The 16432-nt window shown below is 39.2% G+C and overlaps 2 protein-coding genes and 2 long non-coding RNA genes across 6 annotated transcripts in view; 3 read left to right on the forward strand and 1 right to left on the reverse strand.

Moving 5' to 3' along the window:
- Positions 1 to 8400, forward strand: part of rbm20 (RNA binding motif protein 20) — an 85755-nt gene extending 77355 nt beyond the window's left edge. For all 3 annotated transcript variants that reach the window (XM_049471100.1, XM_022665369.2, XM_049471101.1), the window contains 2 exons: positions 1155 to 1276; positions 5912 to 8400. In XM_049471100.1, coding sequence (XP_049327057.1) covers positions 1155 to 1276; positions 5912 to 5980 — 191 coding nt within the window. In that variant the 3' untranslated portion in view covers positions 5981 to 8400. The remainder of the gene's footprint in view (positions 1 to 1154; positions 1277 to 5911) is intronic.
- A 564-nt stretch (positions 8401 to 8964) lies between these two features.
- On the forward strand, positions 8965 to 10466 carry LOC111193164 (uncharacterized). Its single transcript, XR_002650294.2, has 2 exons — positions 8965 to 9473; positions 10187 to 10466. It is a non-coding gene; the product is annotated as an uncharacterized LOC111193164 (long non-coding RNA).
- Positions 10467 to 10805: 339 nt separating this feature from the next.
- LOC111193166 (uncharacterized) lies at positions 10806 to 11915 on the reverse strand. Its single transcript, XR_002650295.2, has 2 exons — positions 11699 to 11915; positions 10806 to 11019 (listed from the first exon to the last, which is right to left on the reverse strand). It is a non-coding gene; the product is annotated as an uncharacterized LOC111193166 (long non-coding RNA).
- A 173-nt stretch (positions 11916 to 12088) lies between these two features.
- The window catches only part of pdcd4b (programmed cell death 4b), a 16136-nt gene continuing 11792 nt past the window's right edge, over positions 12089 to 16432 (forward strand). Inside the window, exons 1-3 of the mRNA XM_007257606.3 lie at positions 12089 to 12193; positions 13706 to 13805; positions 14257 to 14559. Coding sequence (XP_007257668.3) covers positions 13763 to 13805; positions 14257 to 14559 — 346 coding nt within the window. The 5' untranslated portion in view covers positions 12089 to 12193; positions 13706 to 13762. The remainder of the gene's footprint in view (positions 12194 to 13705; positions 13806 to 14256; positions 14560 to 16432) is intronic.

Below are 16432 nucleotides of genomic sequence, written 5' to 3' on the forward strand. Positions count from 1 at the left end.
CAGCGCTTAAACAGCTGACGCACTTATATCACACACACACACAGTGACGGGGTGTACAGTATATGTGCACACATACACAGGTCTTTATACACCGGCATCGACACTTTAGACGCAGTTGACGCAGATAAGTGTGTGAAGTGATTAGTGATTAGTGCACCAACAGGAAACGCTGGGCTCTGTTTGCACAGCTTTAATCCCCAGTCTGACCGCAGATCACCTGAGTAGATCTTATTAACTCATTAAATTTAACAGTGTTAAACATTATAGCTCGTCTCAAATCAAATGTTTCTCATGTTTAGATGCAATGATATTAAAAGATTGTTTAACAAATTTTAAAATGTTATTTTAGTCAAAAGTACATTTTTCTTACTTCTTTTCACAACATTTAGCTAATTTCAAGAAGTAAATGTAATAAACCTAAATGTTTCATATCTTTAAAAATGTGCCTTAAATTGCTTTAAAAAAATAGAGCAACAACAGACAAAAGGTAGTCAAGACACAAGACAAGTCAAATAATAAAATACCAAATAATGAAGACGCAAACAAGTAAAATGTGACAGAAATTAAAAACAAACTAGAAACCTAAATAAGCTAAACTATTGAATGTACAAGCGGTGCTGTTTCTATATAATAGCTAGGGTGGTTGCAGTGGTGTTTCAGATGGTGCTACCCAGCAAACAGAGAACTTTAGAAGAACGTTCAGGAACGTTTTGAAAAGGTTTCAGGTGGGTTAGCCTGTAATATTTTAGAAATAATGGTTCAGGAACGTTCTGTAAGTATGTGTGCATATTTAATACTAATGTTATGGAAATATTATAAGTAATATTCCCAAAACTAAAAATGAAAAAAAAGTTTAATAAGAATCCTATTAGAACATCCACAATACTAAACAGAATTAATGTTCTAAGATTGTTATCTGTATATTTCAGAAAACATTGTACTAACTGAAACTTGGGTAAAGCTGGGTATGGGTTTGATCATGAGTTTGTAATTAGCTCGTTGTCATATCTCTGCTGATTGGTTAGATGTTGCAGGACTGATACAGGATGTTTCTACCGTAAAATTATCTGAAATAACTCTACTTTACATGAGTTTATCTCAGCTGAGCAGCACTGTGAGAACATGGTGGTTTATATCTGTGTGTTCTGTTTCAGGTGTGGAGTTCATCGTACCCAGAACCGGCTTCTTCTGTAAACTCTGCGGCCTTTTCTACACCAGCGAGGACACGGCCAAGACCACGCACTGCCGCAGCACTGTTCACTACAGGAACCTGCAGGTAAACCTCCATAAACACACAGCAACGGGATTTTAATATGGTCTTAGTGCTTCATTTATTAACACATTAATTAGCTGTACTAACTCTTATCAACCATGAGCTCCTCTAAAACACCTGTCTACTGATCTAAAACACACCAGAGGAAAAGATAAAGAGGCCTTAAATAATACATTTGCCTGACAATAAAAGGCATTCAGACACATCAGGGTTCATTCAGGTAAAAAGTTGGAGGTCGGGCAATGAAACTGAAACACCTGTCTTCATTTTAGTGTGGGATTTTAGGTTTCATGGCTAAATTGGAGCAGCCTGGTGTTCAATCATCATTAATTGCACATTGCACCAGTAAGAGCAGAGTGTGAAGGGTTAATTAGCAGGGTAAGAGCACAGTTCTGCTCAAAATATTGCAATGCACATAACATTATGGGACATACCAGAGTTCAAAAGAGGACAAATTGTTGGTGCACGTCTTGCTGGAGCATCTGTGACCAAGACAGCAAGTCTTTGTGATGCATCAAGAGCCACTGTATCCAGGGTAATGTCAGCACACCACCAAGAAAGACCAACCACATCCAACAGGATAAACTGTGGACGCTGTAACCACGGCTGATCAAATCACTGCAGAATTCAATGTGCATCTCAACTCTCCTGTTTCCACCAGAACTGTCCGTCACCACAATAAATTATTGTGCTTAAAAACCAGGTGTTTTACTTTCATTCTCCAACACCTGTACATTGTGTTATGTCTTATTCACCGTTTTTCAGCTAGAATTTAGTGCAGGTCAGGAATTTCAGTGCAACATCTTTCTGGTGTCAAATGAACTCGAACACAGATCTGACTGAATGATCTGTTGACCTTGTTAATGTTTGTCAGCACTGTGTTCCTCTGATTAGCAAAGTTCAGCACAGTGTAGACCCAGAGGCTCCAGTAGCGCCACCTGATCCCTGTATTGTAGTGAGATCCTGATTAATATTAGCGGCTGTAAGTGTGTGTGTAGCATCACGGGGCTGTAAGTGTGTGTGTGTGTGTGTCAGCAGTGTAAGATAAGTGCACTGATAAGGAACAGTAATGGCACGCTGTGATACTGAGACCTGGCCGGAGTCTGGAGACAGATTTCATTACCCCGCCATCATCACCCACCCAATTACCCTCACATACAGTACCACTGTTATTATAGTTACTACAGCACAGCTCATCCACAACACTCAGGAAAGAGAGAGAGAGAGAGGGGAGAAAGGCGGGGGTCTGGGAGAGGTCGCCCCCTGCTGGACTGGGAGGAGGATGAAGGTAAAATGCCTTCAAAGTGTAACGTCACACTTACTCTCACACTCACCCTCACACTCACACTCACACTCACACTGACACACTCACTCTCACACTCACACTCACACTGACACACTCACTCTCACACTCACCTTCACACTCACTCTCACACTCACTCACTCTCACACTCACACTCACTCACTCTCACATTCACACTCACTCTCACTCTCACACTCACACTCACTTTCACACTTACACTCACTCTCACACTCACCCTCACACTCACACTGACACACTCACTCTCATACTCACTCTCACACTCACACTCACACTGACACACTCACACTCACCTTCACACTCATTCTCACACTCACTCACTCTCACACTCACTCACTCTCACATTCACACTCACTCTCACACTGACACACTTACTCTCACACTCACCCTCACTCTCACACTCACATTCACACTAACACACACACTCACACTCACACTGACACACTCACTCTCATACTCACCCTCACTCTCACACTCACATTCACACTGACACACTCACACTGACACACTCACTCTCACACTCACCTTCACACTCACTCTCACACTCACTCACTCTCACACTCACTCACTCTCACATTCACACTCTCACACTCACACTCACTTTCACACTTACACTCACTCTCACACTCACTCTCATACTCACACTCACACTGACACACTCACTCTCACACTCACACTGACACACTCACTCTCATACTCACCCTCACTCTCACACTCACATTCACACTGACACACTCACTCTCACACTCACCTTCACACTCACTCACTCTCACACTCACTCACTCTCACACTCACTCACTCTCACATTCACACTCACACTCACTTTCACACTTACACTCACTCTCACACTCACACTGACACACTCACACTCACCTTCACACTCACACTCACCCTCACTCTCACACTCACATTCACACTGACACACTCACACTCACTCTCACACTCACCTTCACACTCACTCACTCTCACACTCACTCTCATACTCACACTCACTCTCACACTCACCTTCACACTCACTCACTCTCACACTCATTCTCACACTCACTCTCACACTCACCTTCACACTCACTCTCACACTCACTCTCACACTCACCTTCACACTCACTCACACTCACTCTCACACTCACTTTCACACTTACACTCACTCTCACACTCACTCTCACACTCACTTTCACACTTACACTCACTCTCACACTCACTCTCATACTCACACTCACTCTCACACTCACCTTCACACTCACTCACTCTCACACTCACATTCACACTCACTCTCACACTCACTTTCACACTTACACTCACACTGACACACTCACCCTCACACTCACTCTCACACTCACACTCACTCTCACACTCACACTGACACACTCTCACACTCACTCTCACACTCACTCTCACACTCACCTTCACACTCACTCTCACCCTCACACTCACTCTCACTCTCACACTCACCTTCACACTCACTCTCACACTGACACACTCTCACACTCACTCTCACACTCACTCTCACTCTCACACTCACCTTCACACTCACTCTCACCCTCACACTCACTCTCACTCTCACACTCACCTTCACACTCACTCTCACACTCACTTTCACACTTACACTCACTCTCACACTCACTCTCATACTCACACTCACTCTCACACTCACCTTCACACTCACATTCACACTCACTCTCACACTCACACTCACTTTCACACTCACACTGACACACTCACCCTCACACTCACTCTCACACTCACTCTCACACTCACTCTCACACTCACACTGACACACTCACACTCACACTGACACACTCACTCTCACATTACCCTTCACACTCACTCTCAAACTTACACTCACTCACTCTCACACTCACTCTCACACTCACCTTCACACTCACTCTCACCCTCACACTCACTCTCACACTCACTCTCACACTCACTCTCACACTCACCTTCACACTCAGGCCTGCCCACACACAAACACACACACACACGGCCCGGCTCTCCGGCCGGACTCAGGAAGGAAGTGGAGATCTCTTCAGCATCTGCTGGGATTAGAGCTGCAGAACCTGCAGCTGTTCCATCAGTCAGAGCTCTCTCAGCCCACACACACTACAGTCTATAACTAGAGGATACAGCGTTAATCAGAGAGAGAGAGGGTTAAATTACTCTACTGCTCCAAAACCATCCATTATATCTCACCACTGCAGCCGTTCAGAGGAGCAGAACTACAGCTGCCTCCCGGCCGCAGAGGAGAACAGACTGAATCAGAGTGAGACAGCTGAGGGAGAGAGAGACTGACTTTAGCTTCTTTTTTTGTGAACAATATTTTTTATTGTGAGCTTTTATCATAACATTGTACATCACTCTTCTCATTTTGTTTTGTTTTAAAACTATATACGTAGCCAGGACTGCCAGGGAAAATACAAATCAATACTGATAGATTATACATCAGTACATATTCATATATAGATATAAATTACACTGATCACTGATTACACTGAGGGGGGAAGGAAAACCATATATATGGTTTAAGCACAGTCCGCGTATTTATTTATTTTTAAAGAGCACTGAGCCAAAAAAAGCACACAGATTTCTCTCCTGAAAACTGTTTATTTGGGTGAGTAAAGCGCTTCTGTTTATTTACAGTAAGCTTAGATTCCCAAATATCTCCAGCACTAAGGCTGGAGCATTAACATTAATAGCTGACCGTTCCAGCAGTGCTAGCCAGGGTTAGCAGCAGGCTACAGGCCAATAATACTCCCCTCTGATCAGAGAAATAGTGGTTAGCGGCTAATGCTAATGCTGCTCCAGTCTCTGTGCTGGAGAAACTTTACTGAACCTCCTGTATAACTCTGTACTTCAGTGGAGTGACTTTACTGCTCCTTAATACTTGACTGATAGAATTCATACATAAGGAGCACTGGATTATAAGGAGCTCTGATCATTTTTGAGAAAATTAAAGAATTTTAAGTCCACTTTATAGTGTGAAAAATACTGTAGTTCTAACCTCATTCCTGCTCTTCCTAATTTTCTCGTCTATCCCACTATTCCTGTCTAAAAATATTTTTTACCTTGAACTTTTATGTCCTTTATCGCTAAATGTACATCATTATTATTGTAAGTTGCTTTGGATAAAAAAGCAACTTTTTCCGCCAAATGTAATATAATGTAATGTAATGTAATGTAATATACTGTAATAAAGGAACATGGAAATGCACTGAACTGTTTGAGGTTTGTTTCAGACACGCTGCTGTAATATAATAATTTAATAATATAATAAGCGTTTTCCTCTCAGTGATGTAAGCTCTGTGTTTGTTGTGTCTCTTCAGAAGTATCTGTCTCAGCTGGCAGAGGAGAGTCTGCTGCACTTCCACTCAGATCCAGCCAGCGCCGAGTGAACCAATCAGAACCTCAGACCTTACAGCCACCAGGCGGCGCCCAGAGGACCTGAGCTCCACTCACAGCCCAGGAAAGCGAATCAGAGAGCAGATACAGAGAGAGAGGGAACAGAAGAGACGGAGAGAAGAGAAAAGAAAGAGACGGGGTTTACCATGGAGAACTCGGAGGAGAGAGAGAGAGAGAGGGGATGATGATGGAGGAAGGAAAGCACTGAACTGAAAGACTACAGAGGGAGGATCTCACTGGATGATGCCGAGTCCAGAAGAAGAAAATCGATCAAGGAAGAGAAATCGATCAGATCATTTAATCAGTTAAATAAATAAAGAGCCTCTTCACTGCTGATTATTCCAAATCATGTCTGATATCTAACCTGTGCTTCTTCTAGTGTAAAACAGGAGATACTTCACTGTATACCTGGATAAACTGACTTTACTTCACATTTACTTAAATAATTTGACGAAATCGGTTGCTTTAAAAATGTTAAAGTAATGTTTACTGAACATTTTATTTAATTAAAATATAGGGCTTTTATTATATCAACTGCTTTGCAGAAATAATCGTAGACTAATCGACTAATCGAAAAAATAATCAGCAGATTATTCGACTACTAATATAATCATTAGTTGCAGCTCTACTCTGCAATAATTCTGCACGCTCCAGTAAATACAGATACAGCATTTTAGCACTGTAGTACTAGAATTACTATATTAGCTACATTAGCCTAGCATCTCCTGTTTTTAACTATTAAAGCACACATCAGATCTCAGATTAATCTCGGCTGATGGACTGATGCGGGGTCAGTTATCAGTCAGGGTTATTAGATTTTTTGCTGAACTGTTCCTCTAAAGTAGCCGTTGGCTAATCTGGTAAAATATGTCAGGATTTTCTCTGATCTCAGTCCTCTGGATCAGATCAGAACATCACATGTTTAATCCTGAGTCTGAATCCAGAGGTTTTACACAGCGGATCTGAACCAAACTGTGCCTTTAAAACAGGTCAGACTGTCACTTTATCAGGGGTCCGACTGTGATCTGCAGCCTGGTATCGTATAACTGTGAATGAGAATACATATGTGATTATTCAGTTCAGCACAGATTGTGTAATTATTATAAATTCTCTATTAATTCTCTATAAAGTCTCTGTGTTCGTTTAAAGGACATGACTGATAAACAGAAAACGTGAAGAGGCTTTTGGTTGGATAATGCTAAAAGCTGGAATTTTAATTAATATCATTTGTATGAGGTTCAATGGAGTCTATTGTACGGAATTGTACTAAGGTTTTCCCATGATAATGACTTAACTAATGTAGATCCAGAGAAATGGGGTCAGATGTCATGACTTCATGACCCTCATCTCACTGATGGCTGCGGCACCAATACACATTAAATTTAGATACTTAGACAGTTGCTCAACTGGAGTAGCTTAAGATGTGAAATCTTACAATATTTACACAATTAAAATAAAATAACGATGACAGTTATGGAAAAGAGTACAGTACTGGAAACACAAATAGGAATTTCCTATGATATACTATATAGTATTATTATCTTTTTAAAAATTATCCTGTTACCTCAGAAAAGCAATGAATGGGCTTCCTATACATTGTATACTGATTTTCTCTACATTTATTGAATGTGATCCAAAAAAAGCTCAACATTTAAAAAAAGACAATAATAAGCACTTACCAAATGTGCTCAGCTAAGAAAAACATAGTGCATCCAACAAGAACTAAATAACTAAAGTACTGATCTATTTTACTGTGCAACTTCTATATTCAGATTCACCAGCATGCCTTCAGAAAAGACCTTTAACTAATAAAATATGTCTCTATTGCCTTTTGTAGCTTTTGTTCTGCTGGATTCACAGGAATGTGAATTTAAGTTTGGTTATTTTTTAATGTGATGTACACTGGACGTTCTCAGAAACTGGATAAAGACGCAATTTTTCTGATTATGAAGTGCCTTTTATACAATCTGTATATTTTTTGCTCAGGTGAGGAGAAATAAACTCAGTAAAGTCAAGATAATATTTCCCATGTTTTTACAGAGCTGCTTTTTAAATGTGCAACTTTTATAAAGAAACAAGAATCATCAGTTCTGCATAAATCTGTCCATCAGACAGACCAGGCCTTAAATTAATATCTGGAAAAGCGTGTTTATTAATCTATGCTGTGTATAACGCTCAGACAGTAGCAAAACTTGAACTGGACCATGTGAGTTATTTATGATATTTAAAATGAACTCCTGTAAAAACAAATGTGAAGTGTGTGTTATTGCAGTAGATTACAGCAGCAGAATGTGTTTTTTTGTATATTAATAATAATATCGCTGTCCCACTTTTGAGATCTGTGAAGTTTCTTTAAATATTTTGTGGGATGTTTTAATGCAAATATTTCAATAAACAGTTTTGAGAAACCTGAGCTTTTTTCTGTTTCAGTGTGTGAAAAAAGACAAATACAACCATATTAATGATATTTAAATTGTTGAAGAAAAGTTGATTTGAATAAGGTCTATACACAATATTGTATGTACAAACATCATTAATATTTGGGGTAATGTCTTAATGTTTTAATAATAATTATAAACACCACAGGATGCAGCAGCATCAAATTAAAATAAAATCTTGAAAATTAAGTTTAAAGAAATGATGCGAAGGCTTTCTGACAGTGGGCAAATGCATAAGTTGATATTGGAAATTGTTATTTTCAACTATTATTGAAATGAGAAATGGCTAAAATTACAAAAAAGATGCAGAGCTTTCAGACCTCAAATAATACAAAGAAAACAAGTTCATATTCATAAAGTTTTAAGAGTCCAGAAATCAATATTTGGTGGAATAATTATTGTACTGTGAATCTTTTTATAATTTATAATATAAACAAAAAAAGTTTGGTTCAGTTGAATCGGTTCATTGATTCATTGGTTCATTGATTCATGAAGGACTCGTTCACAGCAGCGGTTACGTAACGCTGCTCCTCTGTGATGGGCCCTTTTCACATTTCCGGGTTTGGAATGCGGAAGTAAAAAATAGCAGGGTAAACAACGCGTGTAGAACGTATAGACGAAATGGAGCAGCATAGGAAATGCTACTGCAGCGAGCCTTTCTGCTCAAATAGCAAACGCAAACAACCAAACCTGAGTTTCCACGACTTTCCAAATGTCACACGTTTACGCGGTAAATAGATAAGAGCAATTAGGAGAGAGGAAAATGCCACATTTACGGTTCTGCGCGGCAGTACATATGCGTGTAGCCAGCACTTCAGGCCGGATGAGCTATATGTCAAAGCGGGAGGGAACAGAGCCAGGAATCAGTTTCACCACGATTCGCCTGGAATAATTTTGGGAGTCGATATGAAAACCGCCTGACACCCTACGAGAGGGCAAGTACTCGTCTCGGTTTGAACACTGAAGCTGCCATGGGACAGAGAGACGAGGAGGACCTGAAGCTATGCTAACCGAGCCAAGCACGATTACTGCCGTCCACCGTCTCCTGGTGAGTAATTTTACAACTCTTATATCCATTTACACAATAAATACACAAGCCAGCTACCTAAATATCCATTTGAATAATTAATAATTACCTGAGTAATAGTCTCAAGACAGGATACCTACCAAAATAACATTGGAGATACAATATATACTGAATAACCGTATAAACTTACAATTCATAACTGAATAAAGTCTTAATAAGATATAATTATTTGGATTAAGTCTTAATATGCAATATTTACTTGAATAAAGTTTAAACTTACAATTAATACCTGAATAAAGTCTAAATATGCTATACTTATTTAAATAAAGTCTTAATATGCAATACTTACCTGAATAAAGTCTACACCTACAATTCGTACCTGAATAAAGTTTAAAATTGAAATACTTATTTGAAGTCTAACTTGCCTAAATAAAGGCTAAATATTCAATATTTACCTAAATAAAGGGTCAATTTGGCATGTTTACCTGAATTACTGACTTGTGTCCGAGATATCATTTGTTGTTTAAAAACTTTCCAAGCACAAGTATGGTTTATGTATTATACCAAAGAATACCAGTATTTGTTAGCTAAACATAGCACAGTAAAATATACCAGTTTACCTAATTAGTAATTGGTGTACAATATAGGTCAATTCAGAGTTTGACTTAAATTTTGTCAGATTATCTGTCAATATAAAACTAAGCTAATGTATTTTTTCCCCCCTTTTGTTGCAGGCAAAGTGGACGCTGCAGCTGCACGAATAAGGGAGCTGGAGCAAAAAGTGATTGAGCTGGAGAATTAAATAAAACAGCTTGCAGACCAACCTAGGCTTAACCATTTCTGCTCAACTAAAGAAGAGTTCCACTTTTTCCACACAATTTTCCTTGACTCAGTACAAAATTCTGTCTAAATATTTTAGCTTTAACTTACCATGTGAGCTTCATTTGTTTTTTGTATTTTTAGATTTTTTAAATTTGAGTGTTTTATAAATATAATAAATGAAATACATTTTAATCCTCTTGTCCCAGGTGCTTTGTATTTGTTTTATCTGTAGACAAAGTCATAGATGATTTGGTTACGACTGTATTCACTAGGCATACCATTGCAGGAAATACAATATTCTAAATATACAGTTTAAACAATATAGCTAGTTGTCAGAAATTATGCATTTTTTGAAGCACAACCAAAATGTTATGTTTACCCAAAATATCCTGATTTTTAAAGTTAATTAAAATGTAAAATAGTTCCATGACACCCAATACAAATAGATTGATTCAGTAAACAAAATGTCAATGAACTGAAATGTTTTCTTGCTTGTTGCTGGCTCTGCGCTACATAAAAAGACAATTCAAGCAAAGAATACAAGTTTATTTAGAAAATTCCATATTTCCACAAAAAACAAACTATAACAGAACATGCTGCTGGGAGAGAGACTGTTTTAAAGCCCATGGTGCTTTAATGGGCAATCTGATAAAGCAGAGCAATAGTATGATTGGAAAAGGCCTTCCCCGCAACACTTGCACGATGTCTTTATTACCTCCACAGGATCTGGGTGGTATGAAGTCACCTGTAATGCAAAGCACAGACATACTGTCAGCTCTGAGAAACATTTTTTAAACGGTACAAAAAGCACCAAATGTTCATATCTATATTTAAGCCATTCACAATTACTACTACATCTTTAACCTCTTGGCTGACCCTAAACAATCTACCTGAATAAGTTAACCTCCTAAAAACCAAGCAAAAATTTAATATGATGGACAAATTAACACTTGACCTTCACATTCTACATTCTAAGTGGTTGGTATATCTGCTTCACTACAGACGACTAACTTTGGCCACTGGCTTAACCTACCTAGTGGGAAGCTAGCAACACATAGAATCATCTTAGGCTTACCTGAACTGTTTCACCTACGTACAAGATAACTAGGGTTAAATGTGGTTTAATATATTTTTTTTCTCCCTGTCGATTAACTTTCCTAAACCACCTGCACTGTGTTTGAAACTGTATATACAAGGGAAAAACAGTTCTGTCTTCTATCCAACTCAAAGCCTTAAATAAGCACATCAGATCCTGGGCAGTAGCTACAGTAATGGTTAAAACAGAAAAGAAAACATTAACTAAACAGCTACTTAGCATTACTTGACGTACTGTTGTCTATCTAAGTTAGCAAGCTCGCTAGTTAGCGGTAGCTAACCTAACTGAATTGGAAGCCTCGCTAACTTGTATAAAAATAACTACTTACCCTCAAAATTAAAGATGTATTCCTCGACAAAAAGCTTGTAATCCTTTTCAACCTTCGATATTTTCGCTACTGATACCTCATCTATAATCAGTGAGATGTCGGAGAAAGAAATCAATAGAAGTTTGTGCAGAGACAGCAGTGAACTCCATTCTAGCGCCGCTGTGTTTACCCTGCTAAACCAAACCGGAAACACGTCATCAAGCTCTGTGAAAAGGGCCCATTCAGTACCCAGCTCCACCGCCAGGGGGCGGGGCCTGCCCGGACATGTCCTCATAGAAAACACCAGAACGATTTTCTCACGCCGTGTTCTCATTGGTGGATTTGCGGCTCAACCTCCAACAATGCGGCCAATCAGAGGGCTCGCCTCCCAACCTTAAATAACCGGGCCAATCAGAAAGCAGAAGGGAGAGCTGGACGCGGCCGTGTTGCTGGGTAGAGAACAAAGCCGAGACACAGATCTGCGTTATAACTTAAAAAGCGAACAGGCCGGAGACTGTAAGTGATTTATTCCGCTTTTTATTGTTTAATTGCGGGTTTTGTGTGTTTTTATATCTTAAAGTGTGTCTGTAATCGCGCTCGGGTGTTTATTTCTGTGAATAAATGCTTTATTTTGGTGCAGCGGGGGTTTGTTTATGTTGTGGAGGCTGTGGGCTGACCCTTTAACTCAACTGCAGCGTTTATTCAGTTTTATACCATAAATTAACACGATTATACTGAGTTCTCCTGCATTTTCTGACTGTAGTTCAGACTTAAACCCAATTTATTAGGTTCTAATCTTACCTAGTTAGCGCTAAAATAGCTAACGTTACCCTACATTCATTCATATAGAGTTATAACCTACGGTAGATTGACGTTAATGTGAGAGCTAACAGCAGCAGTAAATTAATGAATCCTGTTTTTATAACGTTAATCTAACACTAGCTAGCTGGTCTTTATTTCTATATAACACTGAAATTCCCGCGATAAATGTGTTTTTGCTTTAACCTGGATATTTAATTTAACTGTGCTCTGTTTGGCTTCGTACTGGAATTTCCCTATTCCACCTTAAACAGCCCTGCAGTACCACTGCGCTGCTTAAGGTGGAATGATGGTAATGTTAATCAGAAACCAGCTTTACCTCCCTAACAAACTAAATAAATATTTACCTACCTTAAATATACACTAACTCACTAACTAAAGTGATTGCTATTTGTAATATGTTTATTTCAATTTTAAACTTGCATCAACAGACAAACTAGCAACAAACAAACTCATTTATAAAATATTAAAAAAGAGATATCCACCACATTACTGAAGTTACACACACTTATAAACAATCCCAGTAAAAAGAGAATAAATACAAATCAGACTATCCAAAATATGTAAAATAATCTTATAGAAGATTTATCTGCATACAATCACAATTATTGAAAAATTGAAGATGATCAGTTATCATATTTGGTTAAATAAATCTGTTGATGAATATAATATACAATCAGAAACTCCATAGCTATACACTCTCTATACACAATTTTATCCCAATTTTTAACAGGGGGAACCTCATCACTAATCCTAGACTGTAAGAGATTCTTCTTTGCTGAATAAATCAGAATATTTATATAATCTTATCTTATTTTTATTTTTCAGTGTTATACTTGGAATACCTAAAATTGAATGAAAGACTATTGAGGCCTGTATCAACTCAAATTTTTCAAATAATACCCAAAACTGAAATCAATACTTTTCTATTTTAAAACATGACCAGATACACTGTGTATAGCCCCCTACTATTTGGGCAGTAAGGAGAGAGAGTTTTGGGTCAAACTTATTTTTAACATAAGGTATACTGAAACTGATTTTCCTAGCTTTATCCCAGACCTCATCCCAATCATCAAGTATAACTACTGACAGCTCTTTCTCCCAGCTCTGATCAAGATCATCTGTATTGGTTTCAGAAGTTAAACCTAAAATTAAGCAGAAGCCAAAAATCTGATTATTTACTGATATAAATGCTGTGTAATCTCTCAGGTTGTGTGGTGTTCCTCCTCCTCCTCCTGCTGCTGATTACTCACCCACGCTCAAATAATGGCAACTGACTGTGAGGCCTGGCTCAACTCCAACCCAGTGGGTACGTTGATTTTTGTGTTTAGCTCTTATAGGCTAGTGCAAATCTCTGTCTGTCATAATTTGAGCACACAGACTGTGCCTTACACTGTCAAAATCTCTTGATAAATAGACCAATAGAAAATCTCCAAACTCATCTGGAATAAATAAACTCTCTTTGCATTGAACTCTCCAGCACTTCAGTTACAAATGAACAATTAGTAGTCACTGAGATTTGTACTTTGCAAATTCTAAATTAATCGATAATTTTGATTTATTGAGACTAATAATTGCAGCCATACATCAGTTACTTCCTTCCATTCTCATTCTCTGTGTGTGTGTGACACATGACTTGCTCTCAGCTTAGTCACAAATTCTCTTGCTTTATTTCTGATCCTTCAGGTATTTTTTATGTTATCTGGTGTTAAATCGAGGAGGATGGTTCTTTTAACACACTTCTTCTCTCCTACACACAGAGGAAGTTGCCCTGAGCGACTCTGATCAGTCTGGGAATGAGGAGAACGGCATTCAAACCAAAATTTTTGATGAAATAAACGGGAACTGGATCTTGGCTCCGGCTGGTACCGTCCACGAGGCTCGTCTCAAGGCCAAGGCCAAGCGGCGTCTCCGCAAGAACTCCTCCAGAGACTCGGGCCGGGGAGACTCGCTCAGCGACAACGGGGACGCCGTCAGGTCCGTCGCCCCGCCCACAAGCCCCAAGGGCAGAGTGCTGGACCGCAGGTCCCGACTGGGAAAGGGCCGAGGACTTCCAAAGAAAGGTACCAGAACCTTCACCTCAAAAACCTGCAGTGATTATTAGTTTAACATGATCTGAAGAGCTGTGTTTTTTTTTATGTTTTATAATTTCTTGCTGGCTCTTGTTTGCCTTTTTTTTGTTTCCCTTTTATATTTCAATTAACAGCTTTGTTTTTTTGTTTTACTGTTCCTCTTATTTCTTTTTTTGTCTGTTTCTTTTGAAGTTTAAAGCTCACCTTCTGTTTTTGCTGATTTGATCATGTTTAATTCCAGATTTTAAGGTTTATCCTTTACATCATTCTTTTTAATTATGTACTTAACTAGTCATTTCTTAAGGAAATATAGTTTTTTTTTTTTTTCACTTCAGAGAAAGTGTTATTTACACATTAAACCCTCAGACGCTCCTACAGAGGCTCAGCAGTCTTCTCTGAGGAGTTGTGGGAAGACGGGCTCCACATGCTGCCGGTGCAGCAAAGCAGAAGCTAATTGAACTGAATGCCCTGCAGAACCAGCCTGCAGGCATTTAGACATTAGACCAGCCACACAGATATGACTTGTGTGCATATAAAATATATATATATTAGGGCTGTCCCTAACGATTATTTTTTAAACGATTATTCTAACGATTATTTTTTTCGATTAGTCGACTAATCTATTTATTGAGAAACATATTTAAATAATTATTATTTTACGTTTTAAAGCAAATGATAAATTACTATATTAATATATAATAACAACAACAACAACACAAGCCTACTAAACCAAACCCCACACTTATAATCACTTACATGTACAACACGTTTAGATCTTTAACGCTAAAAATGGTAAGCTCCCATACACCACAACCGTGTGTTGCACTGTTTTCTGTGACCGCTAGATTTTGTGACCACTGGCAAGTAGTTCTCAGCAGACCGGTGCACTGGCCGATTCGAAACGTGTTCGTTTCTAATGTTTACCCCGACTGGCCAAAACGGTTAAGTTTAGGGCTGAGGGTAAGGTGTAGGTATAGAAAGCTTCCGTTTTGCCAATGAACGCTCATAACCGTGAGCACTGGTCACAAAATTCCGACGGTGACAGAAAACGGTGCAACACCGCAGCGCCGACGGCGCTAGCTAAAATAACTTAAGGCAGCTAGCTTAACTAAACACCTGAACTTATGAATAATGCTACTGTTTCTGGAATCTGCGAAATGCCATGCACAAATATAAACCAAAAATGTATAATTTCTGCCTGTGGCAGGTTTAAAACCTTTGGTAGACAGCCTTAAGTCTTTTTAAAGACACCTGCGGAGACCCTGATGTAAACGGTAACTTACTGTGTGACCCTGTTGACATAGTGCTCCTGGATGTTTGCGCTTCAAGTGCTCCTTTTGCACGTATGGCAGAGGACCACATTGTTGCCCTTTTGCGTGAAATGCTCCCAAACTTTAGATGCCCGCTGGCGTTTTTTTGTAGCTGGAGATTGCTCTCCGGAGTCCATGCTCTCCTCTGCCCGAACCCGACATGACCCGAGGTCCTACCCGAAATCCGACCCGGGCTCCAGAAAATAGTCCGAGATGTAGGCGTCTGTTTTTTAATTATATTTTTATGTAAAAAAAAAAAACGAAAATAACGAAAACTGAAAGTGAAACTAAACTAATTTATTTATAAGCGCTGTTTTCACTACCGCAGTTCTACAGCGGGGGTGCTGTGCCGATTCTGTCCGCGAAGCGGGAGTCAGATTCAGCAGAGAGTCGAATTCGGCACAAACGCGGCGGCACCTCGCGGTGCGTGGTGTCAGTTGTAAGCGCTCGCGCTAGCCGCAAAATACGGCAGAAAACACTGAGGGAGCTGCAGAATTATGTATGGGACTAGAATATGAGCTCTCACCAGAACAAGCGAATCTCTCTCTCTCTCT

This window comes from Astyanax mexicanus, chromosome 23 (genome assembly GCF_023375975.1).
Source record: "Astyanax mexicanus isolate ESR-SI-001 chromosome 23, AstMex3_surface, whole genome shotgun sequence".
NCBI lineage: Eukaryota > Metazoa > Chordata > Actinopteri > Characiformes > Acestrorhamphidae > Astyanax > Astyanax mexicanus.